Here is a 27,806-nt window from a genome sequence, read left to right as displayed (position 1 = left end):
ATTAAATTCATTTCGAATTCCTAAGAGCTAAAAATATGTTCATTACTGTTTTAAACTTTGGTATTTTATATATAATTTGTTCATTCAAACGTGTTTCTATTCTATAATCCGACTTTTACTGCCACGTGTTCACGAATAAAGAACAGTCGGCACAGTCACGAAGATTCCCGATTTTATCCGAATGACACCCGAATGTTTCGCCGAAGAAATTCCCTTGTCATGAACGGTTCTAACGTCTATTTTCAGCAATAATTCAAAATTCCGTTGTAAACAGACCTTTGCTAAAAACACCATACATTTGTTACGTACGCCAATGATTTTTATTCCTTGGAGATGAATATTCTAGAATAGTCGAAGACCACCGCGAAGTCAGAGTTTAGTCTTGCCTAGCTTTCCCAGTTACCAGGGTTTCCTTATTAGGCTTCGCTCAAGAACATCTAACGTCTTCGGACCAACGCGATGAAAATTCGTTAGACGAAAACGTCGCGTTGATTCGTTCTCACCGTCTCCGCCACTACTCATTTTCTACCCATTTTTGAGTATAAAAAGGGTTGTGGAGAAGACGCCTCGGACCCAGTAGATTATTAAACGTCGTCTAATACGGAACCTCTGTCCGTGGACCCAGTTGATTCTCGAACTTGGACTAACGAGGAACCTCTGGCAGAGTTTAGTTAGAGCCATTTCACGTTGAATTACAACTAAGTCACTTTTGAGCAAGATCGGGTTAGAGTCCCTTTCGAGCAACTTTTGATTACCGTACAGTACGTATAGTTTTACTGTTAGGCATTTTTCCTAAAGTACTTTCGGGTCCCCGTTTCGCTTGTTTTTCGTTAAAACTGGGCAGGATTAGATTCTCGCTTTGTCGGAGTCGAAACATATTAAATTCAAGTGAAATCAAGTCAAGAACATTTCTTGTAAAAATCACCTTAACCGACAAATACACATAACCATTTGTAATTCCGGTTTTGGGAAAAGAATATATTTTCAACTTTTATTTTTAAACTTAATTATTGCCTTTGTCAATTTATAACCAAAGTCCTAACAAACCCACCAGTCGGTATATCTTAGCCGCTCGAGGTATACTGGCATATCTTTGCTACGAGCACAACTACTAACATTTCCTGTGACACCCGGCGTTAGCCATACGTCGGCTAGTTCACATATAATTTTCCTGGGGCACCCGGCGTTAGCCATACGTCGGTACATCCCCGCGTCTTGACCAATCCTGTGACCCCCGGCGTTAGCCATACGTCGCACAGTGGCGAAAAACGGCGAAAACGTGGACAAAAGTCAAAAAATGAAAATCGCAATTCTTGAAATCCGTTTAATGGAATTAGTTTATAAGGAATCTGTGCATACTGTTTTCACAGTTTTAATGATTTTATTACTACCATTTCGAAGATATGAGCCTCCAAAGTTGAACATTTTTTAAAGTCAATTTTTCCGGGTAAAGTTTAACATAATGCTGTTCATTATTTTTTAAATATTATGTTCATCCATTATTATCGGCTGTTTATATGATACTTTAACATTATAATTATGTAGGTTGCACAACAAAATGTTTATTATTAACACTGATATGGAAAAACATATAAACCATAGTCATATTTAATGTTTGTGTAAGGTAAAAGTTGTGATCTTCACCTCGGTTCACCTACCAAATAGGCTTAAATGAAAGCTGGAAGCTTCCCGAACAAGAATCTATAACAATATCTTGCGGTAATTTGCGGTCTTATGAGTTATTCCCATTTTTGTCCATATGCGCACCCTATTAACGCGCGCGACAACAGCAGTCCCGGACGTTTCACAGTTAACAAAGTTTAACATAATACTACTTAATTATTATTTAATTATTATATTCATCCAGTTTTATTGGCATTTTTTATGGTACTTTAGTATAATAATTATGTAGGTTGCATATCAAAAGGTTTATCTTTAACACTGATACAAACTGAAAAAGGAGATATAAACCATAAACGTACTTAATGTTTATGTAAGGGAAAAGTTGTGAATTCCACCTCGGTTCACCTACCAAATAGGCTTAAATGAAAGCTGGAAACTTCCGGAACAAGAATCTGTAAAGATATCTTGCGGTAATTTGCGGTTTTCTGAGTTATTCACATTTATGTTCACGCGCGCGCCCTATTATCATATGTGACAACAGCGGTTTCGAACGTTTTTCAAATATGTCGTCGCTGACCGTTGCAAAAAGTCTTGTTTTGTAGGTGAGATTTCAATATCCACACCCATATATATATATATTACATATTAGATATTTAAACATTATTAAATAATTTAAAAAATAAAAATTTATTTGCAATTTCTGATAATAAAAAATGAATTTGCTAATGAAAAAAATATTATTATGATAGTTCAAACATTCAAGTTTAAAATACAAAAAGATTTAATTAATTTCGATAAATAGTTTACGAGATAAAAATTCATACGTACTAGTTAACTAACCGTATTAGTTAACTAACAAATCAAAATTCGATTTTTAACACAAAAAACTAATTTGTAACACTAATGTAATCATTTTATCGAAAAACATTTAAATAATTTATCTCAGAATCGAAGATATTAGTTTTGTCCACGTTTTCGCCGTTTTTCGCCACTGTGCGTCGGCTAGTTCACGATAACCAACCTCCTGGGGCACCCGGCGTTAGCCATACGTCGGCTCATCCCCGCGTCTATTTTCCTTTGGCGCTCAGGTTAAGTAACAAACCTGAGTTAGCCTAGTAACACTACCTTGACCAAAATACAGCCCCCAGCCACGCGGCTGTGACCCCTCCGGCTCGTAATACATTTCTCCACCGGCGGGAGTTATGGTATTCAACAAGAAACAAAATGCAAGCTTCTTACTTCGTTCACACTTTATCGGCAATAAAACTGTCTCAATAGATTTCATGTTCCATAGCTAATTGAAGCCCCGAGAAATGTTCGAGTAATAATTTCCGGACACAAATATAAGAGTAGAAACCGCTCCTAACAAGAAGGCCTTTCACGATTCAAAGTAAACCATAGTTCATTACTACGCGAGCCATTGAGACTGCGAATAATATTGACTTGTGAATATCGAACTCCGACCGATGTTACATTAATCGGGCGTTATATAAACGGGCCAGAAGTTCGTAGAAGTGGCGTTAAATGAAAATGAACCACCCTGGCCGAACTCGATAAGGAGGCTCGGTCCCTCGGGATTAAGTGGATTGCTAAGGTAAAAGTTCGACGAAAGACGTCTAACGTCATAACAACACGGGGCTACTTCTACTCTCTCAAACTTTGCAGAAAATCGAGCACGAAGAACACCGTTCGTTTTCCCGGCTTCTGGCTAGCTCATTATCATCCAATCAGCACGACAAAACTTTTCGGTGGAATAACAAAAAGCTCTTTGCTATTTTACCTCGCTTCCTGTATCCGCTGGCGATGGGAACGTAGTGACAGTGGAAGAACCGGCGACACAAAGTTATCTGACAGTTTAATAAGCGATTTAGAGGTAAGAGAAATCGAGATAAGTTGACACGTTTTGCAGGTTTTAATTTTTATAATTTTTCTTCAAGATAATTCTTTAAATTTTTAGTGTTGTATATAAATTGGATAATGTTTGGTAAACAAATTGGAGAATGTTTATAAAATCAATAAATTGAATTTTGTTTCAGAGGACAAGATGGTGCTCTCAAATATACTGATACGTTTGTGAAATATTGTGTTGTAATTTTTAGTAATGATTTATATAGGGTGCCTCACCACATTTTGCCATCTAAATTTGCGTCATTATTATTACTCATATCAAACAATGTTTTAGATGAAGTTGAATGTTTTTGAGGAGGGTATATGCTGGTAGTATATTTTTTTTGTAGGTGGACGTGTAAAGGACATATGAAGGTTATTAATGTTTTTTTAAATGGAATCATATTTTTTATTGCATCAACTGATACTCCATCATACTCTTTACAAAAAAGTATTAATCTATTTATGTGAAAAAATCATTAGTTTAAGAGATATTTCAATTTTAATGTCTATTTACAGAAAAGATTCAATGCAGCGACCATTTGCATCAGAATGCTTTCTGAATCGAGAAATTAACGACTTACTAACATTCGGTAGCGTATAATCTTTCTATACGTGTAGCACTTTTCCCAGCTACAAAATAAACTGATAACATGACTATCTTTTCTTCTTTAGAAAACTTCATTATGAAGGGATAATTCACCGTATCGTCGTATTCACCGTATTAGAAATGTAAAAGAGACAAACTTTCACTGTTACTGCGTAACAAAAAAAGCAAAAACTCACAATTCGTTTGGTGACACGTGGCCTCTCAGAGCATGTAGAAAAACATTTGCTCTTCGGTTAGGGCAATTCATAATATTGACCAGAAGGTCACGACTTCCTAACAAGTTAGAATTAAAATCTCTCCTAAACTAATGACCTTTTCACATAAATAGATTAATACTTTTTTGTAAAGAATATGAAGGAGTATCAGCTGATGCAATAAAAAATATGTGATTCCATTTAAAAAAACATTAATGACCTTCATATGTCCTTTACGCGTCCACCTACAAAAAAAATATACCACCAGCATATGCTTCTCTCAAAACCATTCAACTTCATCTAAAACGTTGTTTGCTATGAATAATAATAATGACGCAAATCTAGATGGCAAAATGTGGTGAGTCACCGTGTATTTTTATATCCCTGAAAGTGAAGCCATAATAAGGTTGTTTTATATTGTCCCTTAAAGTTGATGATATTATGGGCTATTCTGGTAATTTTTACTTGGAAATTACTTTTTATTAGAATTACAGATTTGAGAACTTTCGTATTTTGAATTTATCGAATTAAAAGTTTTAAGGCTTTCGAATCTACAGACTCTAAGATATTCCAGATTTTAGGATTAATAATTAAATATAGAAATTTGGAAATTCAGTAATTTGAAAGATTAAAAATTTTTAATTTTATAAAACTTATAATTTAATAATTAAAATGCTTGTTTTGAAATTTTTGAATTTACAAGTATTACTTGTTTGACATTATAAAAGTTAGGTATTTTTATGAATATACATATTCATATTCAGAAATATAAATCTTCAAAAATTGCGATATTTAGAAATTTTCAAATATACGTACTTTAAAACTTTCAAATTATCAAACTCAGGAGTTATCATAACCTCAAATAATTAACTTTCAGAGTTCATAAAAGTAATTCGTGAATTGTTAATTACTTATAATTAGCTGAGTTCATTAAAATTGTCAATGATTTCACAGTGTGGAGTCTTTACAGAAGTTTCTTAATCTTCAGTAATTAATGTTTCATCTTGATACACTTAATAAATACCTTAAATCACGTTTGATATTCTTCGAAATTCACGAAGGAAAAAATGTACTAACATAAAATATGTTCAACATAAAGTTTAAAAAAAAAATTACAATTTCCGATTGATTCACAAAGAAGTCTACCATTTCTAATAATCAAATCTAAGATAGATTGCATTTATCAGAGTACCTTAAATTACCTCAATCTGAAGAAATACAATCAATACAAAGGTGCTTGAATAACGACTACGATAAAATCAGCGGAAAAATTGATTTCGTGATTTACAGATACGGAATGCAAGGTGTTAATTGTATCGGTGATACAATATCTACACAAAAATACTACGTATTCTGTAAAAATTGAAGTGATAAATAAAAAATCTTACAACACACATCACTCAACATCGATAGGTGTCTAATTAATCGTGAAAGTGCAAACGAGTAACGTTAGTAGAAGAACAAGCATAGATAACAGTTATACAGGGTGTTACAAGAAGAATAATAAGTATTTTAGGAAATTGCAGTATGAATAATTTTGAGTAAATATTTTTTACATAATATGCATTTATATTTAGTTATTACAAATTTAATTTATAGATTTGTATTTTGCTCAGTATAAATATTTAACAATGTTTAACATTTTTAAGTCATTAAACAATTTTCAAATGAGAATAAATTTTTAAGTTAAAACAATTTTCAAATCTCTAATATATAAATTTCCTAATCTTCCTAATTCGGTTATTTCTAAAATTTACAAGTTTTTAAACGTTTAAATTTCTAAATTTCCTAAACCTCAAAATATTGAATTTAAAAATTCCTAAAATTTTCAAAAAAGCATTGAATTCTCAAAAATTAACAAGTTTCCAGAAATTCTCAAATTCCCAAATTTCTATATCCCAAATCCTCAAATCTCCAAATTTTGATATACCAAATCCTCAAATTCTCCAATTTCGAAATCGTTAAATTCCAAAATTGTAAAATTTTACAATTTCCAATTTCTCAAATTCCCAAATTCTCAAATTTTCAAATTCCTTAATTCTCAAATTCCCAAATTCCTAAATTCCCAAACTCTCAAATTCCCAAACTTTCAAATTCCCAAATTCTCAAATTTCCAAATTCCTAAATTCCCAAACTCTCAAATTCCCAAATCTCAAATTCCCAAATTCCCAAATTCTCAAATTCCCAAATTCCCAAATTCCCAAATTCCCAAATTTCCAAATTCTTCAAAACTCCAAACTCTCAAATTCCTAGATCTCAAGCTCTAAATTTTTAATCTTGTAAACCCCTAAATTCCTAAATTCTCAAATTTCCAAATTCCTAAATTCCCAAACTCTCAAATTCCCAAATCTCAAATTCCCAAATTCCGAAATTCTCAAATTCCCAAATTCCCAAATTCCCAAATTCCCAAATTTCCAAATTCTTCAAAACTCCAAACTCTCAAATTCCTAGATCTCAAGCTCTAAATTTTTAATCTTGTAAACCCCTAAATTCCTAAATTCTTAAATTTGCAAATTTCTAAACTCCTACATTTCTATAAAAATAAAATAGAGACAAAATATAGAGCACTTACAACCCTCTCTCAAGTCATAAAACTCATTGAACTGTGTTCAAATCTGAAGATCTTGGCTATTAATAAATATACACGTATTAAATGAATGTAAATCATTTATTAAGAAATATTTTCTCTCGAAATAGTTCATACTGGTATTTTCTAAAGTATTTACTATTCTCAGACCACTCTGTATAATGTTATATATATAGAGTTCAAGATAAGTTATAAATATTAGTCATTAATGTACTGTTTACCAACTGGGGGTTTCACTTACACTTGTCTTAAGTACGAAACAAAATAACAAGGGTTTCAAGTTAGGTTCAACACTGGAAGAAGTAAAATCAGGCGGAGAAAAAGAGAAAGATAGAAAAAAGATGCAGAAAGTTTCACGAACAGTTTAACAGAGAAACACTGAAAGCTGTATGAATATGTAATTACCCCATGTGACTTCCCCGAGGATTTCTTTGAACAAAAAAACAGAAAAAACATTGGGTTAATCAGTTTGAAAAATCTCGTATTCGTGTAAATACTTCGTTTTAATTTGAAAACATATCGAAACGAGAAAAGGGAATAATTAAAACAAAATCCTTAAAACTGGAGGACGTTTTATATTCTCTTATATATCGTTGTGATCAATGACTATTGTGATAAGTGATTAAATGTTTCGATTTGCTTTTATTGAATTACTGTTGAATGTAAAACAGAGCTATTCAACTTTTTTAGCAATGATTCTTCTCTTTTAATAGGAGAAGCAATTATTTTTTATTAATTGTCCAAATAATTTACATACCTTATGTGACCATATGTTTTTTGAAATATGTTGTTTCAAAAAATACTTCAATATTTTTAGAAATAAAATTTTTAAATATATTTGTAAATAGAATTCTTAGACATCTTCACTAATACAATTTTTAGAAATTCTTGAATCAAATAGTTTTGTTCAAAATTGAATTTCTCAAAAACTGAAGGTAACGAAAATAAACGGTTTGCCAATTTATGTAATTATTACACAAAAATTTACACGACTCAGTAATTCAGTATTACAAGAAAAAATGAATATTTACAGAAAGAGACATAGTTCCAATGACATTGACCTTGACTGTATATTATCAAGGATATGTACCTAATTAACTTTTCTCTGTAATTTAATCGTCGTTCATTGTTCGTAAAAAGATTATTAACCATATTGGATTAATAAAAATCTAGATTTGTATGTAATCTTATAAAAAAAAACTTTACGATTTTGGCAGCAGTTTAATATTTGGGACAACACTTAGCCTGCAGCTATTATATATAACTGGTGATTTTACAAATCAAGTTGAACAGATTTCAATCATTTTGAATTTCTGGTCATATAACCGAGGAATATTATTCTGACCTAATCCAACTTAACTTGTTTTATAATATAATTAAATGTGAACGTCAGAGAATGAATACTATCAATTATAAAACAAGGTTAGGTTAGATTATTATGTTAGTTTGGATTAATATTTTTCAAAATACTCCTTTGTTAATAATTTCGCAATGAATCGCAAGCGACGATTAAGTTATAAAGAAAATCACAGAATACTATTCTGACCTAACCCAACTTAACTTGTTTTATAATATAATTAAATGTGAACGTTAGAGAATCAATACCATCAATTATAAAACAAGGTAAGGTTATGTTAGTTTGGATTAATATTTTTCCAAATACTTTTTGTTAATAATATTGTAACAAACAACGAGCGACGATTAAGTTATAAGGAAAACTTATTCAGGACGACGACCTCGAGAACGTACGAGAAGATCAAGGTCATTCTGTATCCTCTTTTGTCAATATTTATCCAAAATAAAATACGTGTTGTACAATATTTTAATCATATTAAGTTATATTAAATAATATATTAAGTTATATCAAGTTATATTAAGTAATATATTAAGTTATATTAAGTTATATCAAGTTATATTAAGTTATATTAAGTAATATATTAAGCAAAGCAAATCGAAACTTTTTGAAATATGTACGTACGAAAGTATTAACCCAGTAAGCAATGAATAAATCGTTCATAAAATAAATCGTACTCACCTGGATGACAGTCTTGTTCTTAATTTTGTCGAGAGGTAATCGTTCTCTGACGTAGTGAAGATTCAGGATCTCCTTGACTCGTTTCTTGTCCTGAAGGATTTGTTGCACACCAGGTTCTTCCAGAGCAGCGTTGCTTGGTGCAAACAGCGTAACATCACGCAGGTGACTTATGGTACCCATAATTTCCTCGCCGAAATCTCGGATGGTCTCGTAAAATTTGTACACCGGTCCATCCTCCTTTTCCTGAACGGAGAAAAGAGATTTCTGTTTATCGATGTCAAGGTGTAGAGGAAACTGATCACTACGAAGGATCGTTAATAAAGAAAAGAAAATAATTACGAAAGAAAATGAAAACGATTAATCTTAAAAGAAAGTGAAGAATCCGATGCTTCAGTTGGGCAGAATTTGCGAAGTTCAGAAATTTATGACTTTTAGGAGCAATTTTTACGAGTCACAGTCGTATATAGATATGCACATTCTTCACACTTGCGTTTATTCGCAGTTATAAATATGTATATGTATTTTGTTTTTATTAGTATTGTGATATCTTGAAAACTTCTTAGGAATCCAAGGGATTTTGGCTTGATACATATTATGATTTTGAAATATTTAGATGTAATAGTTTCAAGTTTTTAAATTCTGGGTTTCAGGATGTTTGAGATTTTAATGTAGGAATATGGAGTATTTGAAGATTTAGGGATTTGAACTATGGATTATTTGAAAATTTGGGAATTTTGGGAATTTTGGGATTTGGGGAATTTGGAAATTGGCATTTTGGGAATTTAGGATTGGGGGAATTTGGGATTTGAGGAATTTGAGATTAGGGGAATTTGGGATTTGGGGAATTTGGGATTTGGGGAATTTGGGATTTGGGGAATTTGGGATTTGGGGAATTTGGGATTTGGGGAATTTGGGATTTGGGGAATTTGGGATTTGGGGAATTTGGGATTTGGGGAATTTGGGATTTGGAGAATTTGGGATTTGGGGAATTTGGGATTTGGGGAATTTGGGATTTGGGAAATTTGGGATTTGGGGAATGTGGGATTTGGGGAATTTGGGATTTTGGGAATTTGGGATTTTGGGAATTTGGGATTTTGGGAATTTGGGATTTTGGGAATTTGGGATTTTGGGAATTTGGGATTTTGGGAATTTGGGATTTTGGGAATTTGGGATTTTGGGAATTTGGGATTTTGGGAATTTGGGATTTGGGGAATTTGGGATTTGGGGAATTTGGGATTTGGGGAATTTGGGATTTGGGGAATTTGGGATTTGGGGAATGTGGGATTTGGGGAATGTGGGATTTGGGGAATTTGGGATTTGGGGAATTTGGGATTTGGGGAATTTGGGATTTGGGGAATTTGGGATTTGGGGAATTTGGGATTTGTGGAAATTGGGATTTGGGGAATTTGGGATTTAGGATTTGGGGATTTGAGAGTTTGGAGATGTGGGGATTTGGAAATCTGGAAATTTGGAAATTTGGAAATTTGGTAATTTGGAAATTTAGAATGTTAAAAATTAAAAAATTTGAAAAGTCAGAAACTGAAAAATTTGTGAATACATACAGACTTCTTTAATATTCACATTTCTAAATTTCTAAATTTTCAAATTGCCGAATTCCTAAATTTTCAAAGTTTCGTGATACTTAAAATTCATGACGAGTCCTAAATACGGAATACGGCTGTAATTATATTAAGTGAAATTTCGCTGCGTTAGATAGCGCGACATTTATCTCTCGCAGGTTAATTAAAAATTCTTTTCGTTGAAATCAGACACTCGGATATGTTCTTCCTCTATTAAGCTTTCAGTTGAATATTTTTGTCGTGCGCGGAATGAACCGGCATAATTAACTTCGCAAATTCTGCAGCGCGAAAATGATAAATAGAATGCTTGCTAGGAATCCAGGTAGAGGTATTAGAACCCAAAAATAAGCCTCAAGCTGTTATGGAACAATTAATATGGGTTTTTCTTCAACAGAAAATTCCACGTAAAGTTTAATCTTGCGGAAGTAATTGGGTTAATAACAAGGATTAAAGTAAATGTTAATGAAGCAGACCGAGATACGAGGCGGAATTTTGAAGAGACACCATTTTGGTTTTTGTTTAATTAAATCAGGTATTGTGATTGATGAACCTCTTCGTATAATCGAAACAGGTCGTATCCTTTCCCTTACGTTTTGTACTCATTGTTTACACGTTTGAATATAATTTTAATTTATATAATTATAAATCATGTTTGTAGAATTACGTTTAATTGATTAATTGAGAAAGGTTGTGTTTCAAGCTTTCAAGGATATTTAGCAAAAATTTAATTTGTCAAATAAAATTCGATAAACTGTATCTCCATCTTTATATTTGACTCAAAAAATTTATAGTTGATTTCATAAATGAGTCGTGAAAAATATTGAAAGAAATTAAATTGATATCATTTAATTTTTATTAAATCTTGATTATGATGTACTAATTGTTATCATGCAATTTTTATTTAAAAAAATCAAATCATAATTAATTGCACTGTTATTTAAATATTGATCGTCCTTTTCTCCCAGTTTATAATTTGTTACAGAATATATTTTATTTCTTTTTAATAATCGAGAGGAGGTAGAACTTCTCTCATTTAAACGATACTTACGCTCAATTTTTTTCTTGTAAAAATAGTTAAAAATTTTTTCTTCTTTTACGGAATAATATGATTGATGTATATTCTGTAATCTCAGCAAAATAAATCATAGCAGAACTCAAGTTATATTATAAACAATGCGTCGTTCTTGAAAATCTTTGTGACATTTTAAATTTTAATTCTGCATAAAAGTATTACAAATTTAGTATTTGCAGTACAAAATGAAAAAACTTTGGTTACGTTAATTTTATATTTAAGAAGGTATACAAAAATTAAGTTTTCAAGGTTAATCTTGAAGGTTAAACTTATTTCGTTAAATTTTTATCCAACTAAATGAACAGTTAGATATAGCTTGTTAAAGTTGTAAAATCACATTTCTTTATTTTAATTATATCTTGACTTTTATTCTACCGCTATTTAATTGACTTTCAAAGATGAACTTTTTATACCTTTTTAAAAATTAAAAAAATGTACGCAGTCAAAGTAGTTTGATAACGAAAAATTGATCAAGTACCAATCAGACAATTTTTTTATATGTTAGGTTAGGTTAGGTTATTTTAAACAATCTATAAATGACAGCTGACTTTTATTTTACTTTTATTAATATTTGTTTTTATTAATCTTTATTGTATTTCATTTTACAAATCTCTATTTGTATTCATTTTCATATTAATTAATTTTGTCATAACTTAAGTCAATTAATTTTGATGAGTTTGAAGAAATGAAACTTCAATAAATCTTTTGGAATAACAAGTTAATCATCCCAGAAACTCAGTGATCGGATCACGATTCTGAAGTTACTCGTATCAGTAACGACGACCTTTCCCGTTTTCAACGGCGAAAGAGTTACGACCTGTCGCGTAAATCGGTTCCTCCACAACCAGGAAGACAACGTTTACGTTCACGACGCGTCTTTATGTCGCGATCAAATGAACCTGTGCCTTGGCACGTGCACGCAACTCATCGTGCTGGTGGAACGTTAATTTCTTGCACGACAGGATACCTGTTTCACCAGGTGAGCTTCCATGGATCAACGTTCTACTAATTGATCGTCAATTTCAAGCACGTGAGCTACAAGATGGAAGCGAACGTCGTGAACGCAGCTTAGAACGCTCGTGATGTCGACACATCGTTTCATGATCGAATTATACTATAAATTAACCCTTTCGTTACAACTCAATTACGCGAAAAATTCTATCGAGCGTTAGCTGCAAACTCGGTAATATAGAGAATGATACTTCATGCCCATCATCTTTATATTTTGAGAAATCCTGATAAAATGAACACTAAATTTTATACAATAGTATTTTATAATATTTTTAACACTAAGCTTTAGAAACAAATAATAACATTCATTTTTAATGCTAATAAATAAATAAAAATTAGTATTTAATATTAATATTTAATTTAATATTTCATTTTATAAATGTTTAATTTTAATAATAATTTAAAGATCCTTTTTTTAACTTTTGTTTTATGTGCCAGATGCATCTGTCAGGAGCAACTATTAATTGCTATAATATTAAAACGAATAAAGAAAGTCATGATGTTATGTTTATTTTGTATTCATTGATTATGCAAATAATAGTTGGTCCCAAATTTTAAATTGAAGAGTATTAAAATTTTCAGTAAGATTTATTATATTTGAACCTACGAGTCAGACTCTCGCCAAAATATGCTGAAGAGTTAAAGTTTATATTAGGGTATTTGTCCCACTTAGGGTGGCTTTAAATCATTTTATAAAATCATATATTAATTAAGAAGTATTTCTACATGAAAGTCATATTGTTAAAATCGATATTTAATATCGATATTTAATAGTAAATTCTTGCAAAGGAATTTTGTAATAGGCGAAAGAAATTGAATCTTCATGATGGATTTAATACTGTGACCGCCATGTTAAATTTTTTGAAAGTTCTAATGGATAGTAATTTTATTTTCAACGAACTTGATTGATTATTCTAATGATATTTTATTTGTTTTGTCAAGTATTTAATAAAGTCGGTTGTAGTTTCAACTTCATAAGTAAGGATGTCTCTACAGGGTGTCCGCGCCAAAGTGTTACACCTTAATATCTCATGAACTATTGATGTCACGAAAAAGTGCTTATATGGAAATTGCAGGGTAAAAGAGGCCCTATGTTTTGGCAGAAGCAAAATTTTTTTATTGTTATTAATGTAAAAGATATGATGGTGAAGTTTCGTTTTTTTAAATGGAACTATATTTTTTTCTCGATCAGGTGATAGTGCTTTTCAAGACGAATTCATCAAGGTTTTATGTACTTACCCGATTTTTATTAGTTTTCGAGATATAACGCTTAGAAATTTACTGATTTTCAGCAGTGACATCTCGGTTTGACGAGTAAGTCATAAAAACGTTCTTATTGTTACGGTAAGTGCCGCTGGTTTGACTCTGCCTGCCGAAACAGATAGGCGGGGTGTATGGTCAAAATGGCAGGTTCGAAGAGTAAGAAACGTGTAAAGTATTGTCCATTACGGTTTAAGTTTTCCGTATCGAAGATGATATTAATTGTAATTTGGAAGGTTGGGACATTTATTTAAATGTTTCAGTACAAGGTAGGTATAAAGACAATTTAACAAAAAATAATATGCAAAAAATTTATTTCACATGCTTTCCGCTATTTGAAATACAAGTTTGTATACGTTTTACAAATTCGTTCTCGACGTTTTCCATAATTTCGCACGGGATATTTACGCATGCATTGTGTATTCTATTTTTCAAGTCAGTTATATTGTTAAATTGTCTTTATACCTACCTTGTACTGAAACATTTAAATAAATGTCCCAACCTTCCAAATTACAATTAATATCATCTTCGATACGGAAAACTTAAACCGTAATGGACAATACTTTTCACGTTTCTTACTCTTCGAACCTGCCATTTTGACCATACACCCCGCCTATCTGTTTCGGCAGGCAGAGTCAAACCAGCGGCACTTACCGTAACAATAAGAACGTTTTTATGACTTACTCGTCAAACCGAGATGTCACTGCTGAAAATCAGTAAATTTCTAAGCGTTATATCTCGAAAACTAATAAAAATCGGGTAAGTACATAAAACCTTGATGAATTCGTCTTGAAAAGCACTATCACCTGATCGAGAAAAAAATATAGTTCCATTTAAAAAAACGAAACTTCACCGTCATATCTTTTACATTAATAACAATAAAAAAATTTTGCTTCTGCCAAAACATAGGGCCTCTTTTACCCTGCAATTTCCATATAAGCACTTTTTCGTGACATCAATAGTTCATGAGATATTAAGGTGTAACACTTTGGCGCGGACACCCTGTATATTACAGTAAGTGATTTATATAAATATAAATTCATACGTAATTAGAATTTGAGTGAAATGGAGGTCGAAGTATTAAATATAAAAATAGATGTTTTTACTTATATTACGGAGTCGTTTAAATTGTTGCAAATGTATCTTTATTTTATTAAATAAATTGGAGTAATGTAATTAATTGTAAAAAACAAGAAAATATTTATTCATGATATGAAGATAAATACATTAATCTTTGATTAAAAGGAAATATTAGTCATTTTAAACTTGTATTTAATTGCATATTATTCTTAAATAAATTTAAATTTATGGAATGATTACTTTAATAAGTTGAGTTATAATAATTTAAATAAAGTATTGAATTGAAAAATAAAATTAATCTTGAAATTGAAGAAATAAAAAATAAGTCACAGAATTTTGTAAATTCTATCATAGTTAATGAATTACATGAAAATTAGTAAAAACATTTTGATAATTATTTATATTACTAAATTATTGTCAATAAAAACTGTGTCGTAGACCTTAAAATTTTGAAATTTGTAAATGTGACTATTTAGAAAGTTACAAATTGCAAAAGTTAAAAATTTGGAAATGTAGAATTATTAGAAGTATAGAAATTTGAAAACTTAGAAGTTTGGAAACACAGAAACGGGAAAATTTAGAAATATAAAAGTGTAGAACTTTGAACATTTTCAAATTCAATAGTAATTTAATGATCTACAAAATAAATTTGTAAATTTTCGAATTTCCCAAATAAAAAATGTATTAAGCTTCTTTTTGAAATCTTAAACTTTCCAAATTATCAAATTTAGTAAATTTTGAAATTACAAATAGTCCTTTTTCCAAATCTGGGAATATATACAAATTTTAATTTAGAAAGTTTAATCTTCTCAAATTATCAACTTTAATAATTGTTGAAATATCAAATATAAATATTTTCAAATCTAATGGGCATGGAATACAGCCTCACATTTTAGGGAATAAAACCCTAGCTCTTAGGAAATATATTCCTAGGTCCTAGAAAACAAATCTCTAGGCCTCAGTAAATAAATTTCTAGGTTATAACAAATTTACCTTGATAATTTATTTAAGATGTCAACCTTAAAATTCCCTAGTTTAATCTTCTAAAAATTAAAGTACCCACACTAACTCAGAAACTCTTTATAGAGCTTTTGAACTCTACAATGTATAATGTAGAGCTCACTCACTGACCAAATAAAAGTAGAAAGGCTATTATGGTCACTGTAGCATCCTTTTGTACACAAAAATAGAAGTAACGAAAGGGTTAAAGAGCTATTGAACGATAATTAACGATATTGAATTCTTTGTCCTCTCCTCGTTTCTCGGTGTTCATCGACCGAATTAACGTCTGACAATGAGAAAAGAGAAAATGAAAAACGAAAGAGGAAAGGGAAACCGATAATTGAGGAGATCAGGACAAGGATGGCGAGGTTTTATTTCCTTCATTCATTTTTTATCGTTTTATGTTGCTTCGCTGATGCAGGCAGTACGTTGAATGGAACATTCGGAATTTGAAGGAAAGCAGAATTAGCTAAATCGATTATCTACCGAAATTAAATTTGAAGACCGAACCTTTAATTTAACAGCACGTTTCAATTAACCTACTCGATTTTATCTCTTAAAATAGTTTTGAACTTAAAAGACAGTTTAAAAATTTGTTTAAAATTCTTTCCGGACTTATTACAAAGCTCTACATTTTTATATAATTATTTGATAAAATGAATTACATGATAAATTTAATAAAATAAGCTACTTAATAAATTTAATGAAATAAACTATATAACAAATTTAATAAAATAAGCTACTTAATAAATTTGGCGAAATAAATTATTTAATAAATTTAATAAAATAAGCTACTTAATAAAATTAATGGAATAAACTTTTTAATAAATTTATAAAGAAATCTATTTAATAACCTTCAACTTCATGAGTTGCCAATATAAAAACTAAAATTTTAAATTTCTTGTTGAAGTCGTCGAGAAACTTTGTTTCTGTAATTATTTGTTAAAATAAATTATTTAATCAATTTAATACTTAATAAATTTCAATTAAATCCGAAAATACATGTTTAAAAAAGAAAACCTGCAATTACAAGAAATAAAATAACGACTTTTGTTAAGAAAATAATTCTATACGTAAATTAATTGAAAGATTAAAGTGATTTAAAGATAAGTGAAAGATTACAGAAATTTTAAAAATTAAAACTATCTATGGTATAACTCATTTGATGTTTTCAATTTCTTCAAATTTTAATGCGATTGCGTTCATCATCGTAACATTCAAAAGAAGATATCTAATGGGCAGCAAATCACATAAAAATTTGAGGTTATGTTTGCAATCGTGTTCTATAAACTGAAAAAGAGTTTAAACTTCAAATTTTTTATGTTCCATCATTATACGTATGAATCGCTCCAATTAAGGAGAAAGTTAAAAGAGGATTTCCTCACTCAATATGGTTGTTAGAGCTTTTAATTTAAATACTTGCAAACATTTAATTTGCGGTCAAACATTTAATCCGCTTGTAACGGAAAAATCATCTGGTAACGAGAACATATTTTTCAATTTTACTAAGTTGTATTATTTGCAGAACTTATTGTAAAAATATAGATTATTCTATAAATATATCGTTCTATGAATTTGTAATATGTATAGAATGATTAATTAGTAATTTTATGGGGTTATATGTAAATTGCATTTATAGAGCTCTTATTTTATAATTCGTGATATAAGTTCGCCATATCGTGATATAAGTTTATAATATTTTTAATATTCTATAGTAAAATTTCTGAAATAAGAAAATTTGGCAATTAGTAATAAAAGTTTAAAGGCACATTTAGCATATTTCGAACAAAAGCAATTTGTAGGTTATGCAATCTATAATTTAGAGAAATTTCTATTATTTACTATATTCTTATTTTTTTTACAAACTTCACACAAAATTTTACTATGAATTACTGTCTCATTAATACAGTCATATATTATTACATTTTGAATTTGAAACAAACAAAATTTTAATCAGAATTTCAAGTGATAACAGCATCAGTTATTCAATAATTATTACAATGAAATATAATAATTGTGAGATATTGTAATAAAGTTCATTATGTTTATAGAACTGATAACTTTCTCCATACATTTTGAACATTCATAACTTTCTCCTTAAAAGGGAGAGTTCATTTAATTAATCCAGAGATGAGCAAATCGTTGATAGCCAGAATGATTACGGACATCGATGTGCACAATATGTACAGTAGTCCGGAGATTTACAAATCTTGGAACTTTCAAATTTTTCAATTTTCAGAATTGGTAATTGGTTAGTTGGAATATTTAGAAATTTAAAAATATATCAATATCCAGTTTTTTAAGTACAAAATCACAGTTTCATACGTTCATGTATAAAACATTCATATATAAAACTTAAGTTTTCAAGATTTTTAACTTTCTAATTTCAATACATCAAAATATTTTAATTTTAAAATTTACAAGTGTAGTGCTTCAAAATTTGAAAATTTGAAGTTTTATAAATACAAAGATGTAGAAATATAGAAATATCAAGTAGTTAAATTATAAATTCATTTTAGAAACGTAGAAAGCTCAACTTCTCAACTGTCTAAATTTTTAAATATATCAACTTCAGTATTTTGCAATGTTTACATTTCGAAATATAGAAATATTAAATGTTTAAACTTACAGATTTATGAATTTTTAATCGTACATCTTTCGAGATTTTCAATGTAGATATTTAAAAATTTAGAGTTCTGAAATTAAAAAATGTAGATGCTTGAACATAGAATAATTTAAATGTTTGAAAATGTGAGCATCTACAAACCTAAACATGTAGAAACTTAGAAATCCAGAAATCTAGAAATCAAGAAATCCAGAAATCCAGAAATCCAGAAATCTAGAAATCCAAAAATCCAGAAATCCAGAAATCTAGAAATCCAGAAATCTAGAAACCCAGAAATCTAGAAATCCAGAAATCTAGAAATCCAGAAATCTAGAAATTCAGAAATCTAGAAAACCAGAAATCTAGAAATCAAGAAATCCAGAAATCCAGAAATCTAGAAATCCAAAAATCCAGAAATCCAGAAATCTAGAAATCCAGAAATCTAGAAACCCAGAAATCTAGAAATCCAGAAATCTAGAAACCCAGAAATCTAGAAATCCAGAAATCTAGAAATTCAGAAATCTAGAAATCCAGAAATCCAGAAATTCAGATATCCAGATATCCAGAAATCTAGAAATCTGGAAACCTAAAAATCTTGAAATCTAAAAATTTGTAAATCTGCAAATCTAATATTGTAAAAATCTAGAACTTCGAAAATCTACAAGTCGAAAAACATAAAAAATTAAAAATAAGAAAATTAACCACTTATCAACAGAAATAAATGCCTATCACTGGATTAATTTATACTGCACATCATTAATTCTTTTTCTGTAAAATGTCTGAAGGTTTCAATCCACAGGAAGTACAAGGATCATCTTATATTCAAGGATATTATAAATCGAGGATATCAGTACAGGGTTCAAGTAACAACAAAACAAAATTGGCTTCCTTAGTCACTTACAGGCAGAAAATTTTCAAGTAACCTTGATGATTAGCAGGATAATAATATGGCTCTACATCTAAATTTCTACAATGAAAATAAATTAACGCGGGAACCTGTTGCAAACGTCGAACCTTTGTAGAAACGTAAATGTAAAACATTAAAAAAAAAAAAAAAAAATAAAAATACTCGTTCAAACTTAAAATTTTACCAATTATTGAATGAACGCTCGTTGTGCGGGAATGGAACACAAATAAATTGTTATTATAATTAAATAATATTTTAAAAATTATTTAGCTCCAAATTTTGTATGAAATCGAAAGTTTCTTTATGTTGAATTAATTAATTAACGTTTCAATAAACATTTTATTTTTCTTCAAAATGTTTCAATCTAATTTCAATCAATTTTATTTTCGTTTTCTCCAATTTTCGTTTTCATCTTTCAGTCAAAATTATTTGAAAATTTCGTCAAAATTTCATTTTCGTTCTCTGTCCGTTAACTCGCAGGAAAAGAGAACGCAGATGAAAATAATTACTCGATATAACCGTTTTCCTCTCGAAATAATTAATCACTCAGAGAATATTAACACTCATTTAAAAGTTTATTAACTATCCATCCAGCATAACGAAACGTCCTCACCCATTTTTCATCTCGTATTGTCATTCTTTCGTAGTTACGTCTACGAAATTAATCTAAGAGAACTGCAGTAAGCACAGTCGGTTTCCTCCTCAAGAAATTTGAGAAAAAGATTCTTCCAGAAATTGCTCGTCTCGATTCACGGAATGAAACGAAAGGAAGATTCTTTGGTCTTCCATCGAAAACCAAAATGTCCGACGAAATAAGATTTCTTCCGACTGTTCTTACCTTTTCCATATACGTTTTCTAGAAAAACCAATCAAGAAGCTTGACACACGACTAAATATAACTAAGAATCGTCCATTCGATTGTCGCAACGCAGCAAACGCGTTAGTACTCGTAGTATTTTTTTTTTTTTTTTTATATTTTTGTGTCGGTTGTGTATTCGGTAGTCACTGATGAGTTCATTTAATAAGTACTTACGATGCCCTATATTGGCATGCAGAGTCCAATAGAGACATGCAAAGCACCACAGAATAACATCATTGAGTCAATATAAGAGTAATAAACACATGTACACAATTGATAGAATATTCGACCCTTAATTTAGGTTCGAGACAGTAGGGGGTCGCGCGTAGTCCTCTCTCTCGAAAGATTCTATCTTCTACCATCTATTTATTCCCTCGTAATAACATCATTTCAGTATTTTGCAAAATATATATTACTATTTTAACATTTCTTTGTTTTTAATTCAACCCGATATGTGGACACTAACGCGTTCAATCTGGCGTGGTTTAATTCTATCTTTAAAAGATAGAATCAATTTTGTCCTTTTGGACTTCTTACGGTTTATACAACTTATGTAACGATATTTGACAGTTTGAGTTAATTTATTATTAATTGAACTGATACATGATGTAAACTTACTATTAATTGAATTGCTGTATGAAACATAGGAATTTTTGTGTCGTAAACCTATTTGCATCAAAAGGTTAATTAGAGTTTATCTATTAACCAGTTAACTATGGCGATCTTTTTGCAAAGCGCGCACCAGTGCGTGTCACGATAATCAAGCGATGACGAGTTAGCTCTCAAGAATTTATGAATCCATCTCAAATCATTTACACTTTTTATTTGTTCATTTCATTTCGTGTTGATCTCTAAACATTTTAAACATATTAAAATTTACGAATATAATTTAGTTTTCGCCAAAATTACAATTTAAATATCAAATTGTAACAAAATATTACGCATGACGGATATAGTCCTCATGACACAAAATTTTGTCACATCTCCATGACGGATATAGTCGTCAAACGCACTTAACTGGTTAATCTATTCAATGAATAGATAATAGTCAAATTATGTTACAATTTATCTTGACTTAAATGATATTAGTATAACGTAATAATTTTAATAGTGAATAATATGCTATATGATGTAAACAAGGTTAATATAAAATATTGTTCATTAAACTGTATAACGTAAGTAATGTAATTAAATAATGTTTATTACTGCACCCCTATTTCCATTTGACATCGATAACATAATAAGTAAAAAATGATTGATTTTGTTCTTTTAGGATTTTATCAAATTTCTAAATAAATTTTATTTTATTCTACACAATTTTAAAGGAATGCTAAAAATCTTCTGGAGCAGCATCCCCGCTAATTTTAGCTACTGAACGCAAGTAATGTTAACATTAAATCAACGTTTTTTATAGAACATAAATAATTTTAATTACATAACGTAAATAACATTAATATTGAAAAATATCTGTTATATAATCTAAATAATGATGACAGTAATCAAAATTAATTATTGCATCAGTATTTTTTGAAATTTATAAAATTTTACAAAGGATTACTGTGTTATTTGTGTATGTTAGTTCAAAATCATATAAATAAAATTTTTCAGTTGAGAATGGAACAAATTATAATATTTATATGCTTTTAATTGAGGAAGAGTTAAATTTCATTATCTCGATTGATAAATTACTAGCGATTGAAATGATTGATAAGTACTTTTGAGCAAATACTAAATAAATTGAATAAACTGATAAATTATTAGTAATTGAAAGTTTATTTATTAATTTCTGATACTACTTTTTGAGTCATTAATTACTATTTATAAAATTATTTATGTTTATTGTTATTTAGATACAGATTGTATAACTAAAAACTGTGATTAAAACTATAATTAAAAATTACGTTTTGAATAATTGTAAAATAGAAGTTTTTTAAATCAAGTTTAATGAATCTGCAAATTTCTGATAATTTCACTAAATATTTCTATCAATTTCGCAGAATTATAATTTTTCTCATAATATTTGTTAAGAATCATTGCTTCTATTTACTCAATTAATTAATTTACTAAATACAATCATAAATATTGCTCCAAGAAAATGATTAGCAAAATAACCAAATATAATTAAAGTACCAAGATATTTTTCCGTAACCAAACTTTTTCAGTAAAAGTGATTTATATTCCTAAAAATTAATATCAACAAAAAGTTGAATGATATTTCACTCAATCAAACATAATTAAATACTTTTGAAAGAATGATTTCAAATGGACCATAAATTCATTGATGTCAAACGACTACACATTTTTCATTTAATTGCCAATATGGGTTATTTCATTTCTATATATGATAACAAATATTTTCAATAAAGCAATATTCGCTGCAGAAAAACAATGAAATAGGAGATTCACCATCAAAATATCAGATATTAAACTTGTAATAGTCTTCAATTTATAAAATATTCACACGAATCTAACAATAAAAAAAATTCAGTGACAGACATATTTTTCAAATTTCCGAATGATGCAAATAGTTTACGACAGTTTAAGTAAAAGTTTCTACATTGAAAATTATTATGGAAAAACAATTTTATTTTCAAATTAATTAATTAGGATTTTATCTTAATTAAAGATTTTGTTTTTATTTTGAAATAAATATCAAGATTTTTATCACCTATGATATAGACTAAAGTTGAGATAAAATTTTAATTAGTTATTAATCTTTAATTTTATCTTAACTGTGTCTTAATTATTATCTAATTTTTATCTTAGTTTAGAAATTAAGATAAATATTACTCTTAAGGTAAAAAATTAAATACAAATTAATAATTAAGATACAGATAAGATAAAATTAATGATTAATGATTAATTAAAATTGTATCTCAATTTTATCGATCTTTTATCTATTTAATCTAAGTAATTATAAATATCGTATCTAAGTAAAAACCTTGATATTCTCCTAACAATTGAACAAAATAAATTATACTCGAAAACTATCGTCTTTCCGCCACTCTCCACAAAAAGGAAATGGTTTCAATTAATTCAGTTATCTACCGTAGCATCAAGAGAATCCGTATCAAGGTACGCCTGTTTGAACGCGTTAAAGGAAGAAAATAAAACGAAGAAAGAAATAATAGCTCAAAATGGATGTAAATTGGCTGAATTGCAAAAACGTAATACAAAACAGAGCGACAAGAGTTTCTGCTTTCCGTGTTTCACGAATCTCGTTCGAATCAAAAGCGAAAGGTCGTTGAATTATCAGCGATGTCCGGTGAATAATTGAAATTTTAATCGAATCGTTCATCGCTATCGAACATTGCGATGTTCCCGACTCAGTGAACGAAATTAAAAAGGAATAAAAAGAAAGATAAAGAAAGAAATAGGGTCACTAGAAAGATAGTGAAACGTTGGGAAGGGGTTTGCACTGTAATTGCTTTGGTTCTTTTGTGCCAGACTACAAGAGAACACCGTGCTTTTAACATCGGTGTAATAGAGTCGGACACGTGGTGGATAGTAATTTAATATTGGCATGCAATTAAACGCTCGACTGCCGACTATCGTGCCGATGAAAATCGTTATCGCGATAATATGCCGGGACTAGATTGAATAGATCAGTGATGGGCAGAAAAAATGCCCACTGAAGAGCTTGCGGGCACGGACGTGTACGGAGAGTGGTGTGAGGTGTTAAACTTAGAAAGCAATATGAAGTATAATTGTACGTGTATTTGCTGGTAATTAAATTTGAAATATTTTAATTTGAAAATAAATTTGGAAATGTAGACGTTTCAAAGATTTCGAAAAATAGAAATTTAAAAATTGGAAAATAGGGATAATTGATCATTTGCAAATTTAGAAATGTACAAAAGCGGACCGTTTTAGTTTTTACATTAAGGGCCATAATTTGGTAATTCGGGAATTGAAATTTGCACATTTAGACATTTGAGAATTTAGAAATATAAAAACAACAGGAATTTTTAATTTTCAAATTAAGGAAGGTGAAAATTTGTTATTTTGAAAATTGAGAAATTTGAGCACTTGGATATATGCGAATATCTAAGGCTTTGTAAGTTTTTTGCAAATGTATAAACCGAGAAATTAAAAATTTTCATGTTTGGAAACTTGAAACTACTTCGACACTTTTCACTGCAGAAATTTGGTAATTTGGTAATTTGGTAAATTAGTAATTATGTCACTATGAAATTTTGAAAATGCAATTTCAAATTTTAGGAATTTTAAAATATCAAATTTTAGGAATTTGAAACTCAAGTTTGATACTTATTGTTAGAAATATAGCAGTTTGTTAATTTACAAACCTAAATAGCTTAAATTGTTAAGTACAAAATTTGGATGATTTGAACATTTGGAAACTTCAAAATATGAAGAATCAGGAAATGAAAATATTGGGAAATTGGGAAAAAAGGAAAACTGGGAAATGGGAAAATAGGGAAGTGGGAAAATTGGGAAATTGGGAAATGGGAAAATAGGAAATTGGGAATGGGGAAACAGGAAATTTAGGAAATGGAAAAATTGGAAAATTGGAAAATTGGAAAATTGGAAAATAGGAAAATTGGGAAATTAGATATATAGAAACCTATTAATTTCAAATTTTCCAGCTCAGAATTTGCAAGATCTAGAAATTTAGAGATATTTAAATATCAAATTTCCAAATTCGAAAAGATAGAAACCTAGATACTAAGAAATTAAAAACTTCAACTACGTTGATAATTTGTCAATTAAATGATTTTTAATTTGAGTCTACTAATATATAAAAATTTCATATTTTCAATTGACAGTCAGAAAATTTCCCGACTTGAAAAATGATATGCCTATTAATGCCTGTAAGTGTACCCCATATACACGTCCATGCTCCGCGTCCTCATTAGCATAATTGCCCATCACTGAAATAGTTTAAAGCGTTCTTACAACTAATTCATATATACTTGTTAAAAAATGACAAAATTGTAATAAAAATTGTGATTCTTCATGGTGCTTTGAATTGTACACAAGTTCGTATCGAACGACGATTATTCACTGGCATAGAGTACAAATGCCAGTGTTCTGTAATGCACAACCAGCGGAAAAGATACGACGAAGTCGTAAATTAAGTGGACCGTGAGGAAGAATAGACGTGGGTGAACAAGATAAGCTTGAAATAAAGGAACGAGCTAATTTTCTTTTGTATTATTTATCAAACTCTTCGGGGACGGATTTATTGTGGTAAAAAGAATACCCTTTGCACAATGCCATTTAACGTTTTCGTTGATAACAATGTACAAAGTAATTAAAAAAAGATATAACATTGAAAGATTATTGTATTCATTTTTATTGGACATTATTCAGTGTGTCTGAAAAATTGTTTAAATAATATATTATATGATTTGACAGATATTTGAAATATCTGTACTTGAAAATAATTTTTTTCCAGATTTTACGTTGTTTCATTTATGTAGATTTATTTGTTTATAATTAATTTATTTTGTACATATTTTATATGTATAATTTGTTTTGCGAAAACAGAATTGAATAAATTAAATGTTTGAATAAATTTTTATTTAAATAATTTCGAATACTTTTTAATTCCGTTATGTAACATTGTTAATTCTCATAAATGTACATTTTTTGAAATATGATAAATTTGTTACAATAACAGATAGTGTTATCTTATTTTATTATGCATTATTTATTTAATTTGAATGATTTAATTTTATTTGAAAATGATTTACTCAAATTTCACAGAAAATTTTATTTATTTAATAAATTACACGGAATATGTCTTCTACTTAAAAAATTCACAGAAAAATGTTCGTACTTTATTCCCAAAATAAACGATAATGAATTTGAAAAAATATTTAATTATTTCCAATTGCTACTTTTGACTGTATTCTAAATAAAATGTGTTCAAATTTGACAATTATTAAGAACAATAAAAAATTCATCAAGTATTTAGAGTATCAATATTTTTCATCAATTAATTAATCTGGTTATGATATCACATTGTTCCTTTGTTTCAAGAATCTTTCAACCATTATTCTAATCTTCCTCGAATATTCATTCATTTATATATAACCGAAAGTTTAATTTTTATTATAGACGTATTGCAAATTTTATTGAGATTAAATAAAATAACCCGATAAACACTTAATTTAAAATTAAAATGCAATTGTAAATTTGAAAGAACTGAAACTAGTTTACAAAAATCTTGAATTTAATAGAGTTCGATTAACTAACAATTAATCATCGTATAATCAACAAATAAATATTGTAAATAAAAATATACGTATATAGTCAAAACAAAATTTAATTATTTCGCTATAAGATACAAAAGTTAAAAAGAAATGTAAAACCAAGGTACTAAATAAATAAATTAATATAATTTACAAAATCTCGTTTAAGAAAAAAAAAATAAGATGAATATGTCAAAGGAAGTTCTTTGACAAGATTGTATTCGATAAAATTTATAGGTAGGAAATCATGTCAGCTCCACTGGTTGCTCGGAAAATTTGAACCATAAAATAAAACCAGAAGAAAATCACAGCTCCATAAACGTTATTATATGCATCAAAATATTTACTACGAGTAGATATCGACCACCAGAAATGCAACAAATTAATAATTTTGTATAATTGACCAAGATACCGTTATCTAATTAATAAACACGTATAAAATCTGAATAAACGACATGTACATATTATGTTAACAAATGTCCAAACGAATGAATAATTACCGAAATCATGTAGAGTACATCACGATTCACTCGCTTACTTTGTTCATATGCAAAATTTATGAATATTTTCCACTAAGAATCACATTTGTAAATCGCTGTGTTAAATTCGCGTTGAAATCAGCACGATAAATATTAACCCATTGTCATACACACTCGCCTGCAGGCGAATAGCATTAATTATTGCATGCAGTAATAACAAGTATTGTTTCGATAAACAAATATAAAATTACCTTGTAAGATGTCAATGGGTTAGATTAAGAATTAATTAAGAACATAAATTTTATAATAAAATCGTTTGGGATTCGAAACAGAAGATAAAAATATCACCCTGAAATGAAAAGTCAAGGTTTACACTTCTGATTTACTTCAGAGAAAAAATAATATGATATATCGGGTTGCATAGTTATTTGACATTGTAAAACGCTCTTTCCGTAACTATTCTATCGTATCTACGCTTACTCTTGTGGTCGGAGTTATGTCACCCCGACGAAAAGTCCTGTAAACAGTTTCACACCATATAAATAATACCTTTGAGGATCACATTGCAAACGAGACCGATCGACGAATTTCGCTTTCAAAAAACAATCGCAAAAGAAAAATCAACCTTCAAGTCCAGTATTGAGTTCCTCGAGTATTTAACGAGTCCACGGATTTGGGAAAATTGAAAAATGTTTGCCCAAATCGTTGACAAAGAATTGCCGTCGATCGGTCCCCAATTTCTCACGATTCTTCGAATTGTGATCCCGAATCAAAGGACCTGGCGATATCTTTGAAGG

At 29.3% G+C, this 27,806-nt stretch overlaps 1 protein-coding gene and 2 long non-coding RNA genes across 5 annotated transcripts in view; 2 read left to right on the top strand and 1 right to left on the bottom strand.

Moving 5' to 3' along the window:
• Nucleotides 1–27,806, bottom strand: part of Fas1 (fasciclin 1 Fas1 domain-containing) — a 690,358-nt gene that overhangs the window by 53,699 nt on the left and 608,853 nt on the right. For 2 of the 3 annotated variants that reach the window (XM_076539832.1, XM_076539834.1), the window contains exons 8-9: nt 8,937–9,179; nt 7,307–7,330 (exon numbers count right to left, since the gene is read on the bottom strand). In XM_076539832.1, coding sequence (XP_076395947.1) covers nt 7,307–7,330; nt 8,937–9,179 — 267 coding nt within the window. The remainder of the gene's footprint in view (nt 1–7,306; nt 7,331–8,936; nt 9,180–27,806) is intronic. The other variant, XM_076539833.1, reaches the window with a different exon arrangement.
• Nucleotides 1–27,806, top strand: part of LOC143265797 (uncharacterized) — a 141,481-nt gene that overhangs the window by 66,330 nt on the left and 47,345 nt on the right. The window lies entirely within an intron of this gene.
• On the top strand, nt 2,509–3,935 carry LOC143265798 (uncharacterized). The gene is made up of 3 exons (XR_013040501.1): nt 2,509–3,217; nt 3,289–3,496; nt 3,660–3,935. It is a non-coding gene; the product is annotated as an uncharacterized LOC143265798 (long non-coding RNA).

The sequence above is a fragment of the Megachile rotundata genome, chromosome 14 (genome assembly GCF_050947335.1).
Source record: "Megachile rotundata isolate GNS110a chromosome 14, iyMegRotu1, whole genome shotgun sequence".
NCBI classification, from domain to species: domain Eukaryota; kingdom Metazoa; phylum Arthropoda; class Insecta; order Hymenoptera; family Megachilidae; genus Megachile; species Megachile rotundata.
This window is presented reverse-complemented; position numbering and strand designations above follow the sequence as displayed.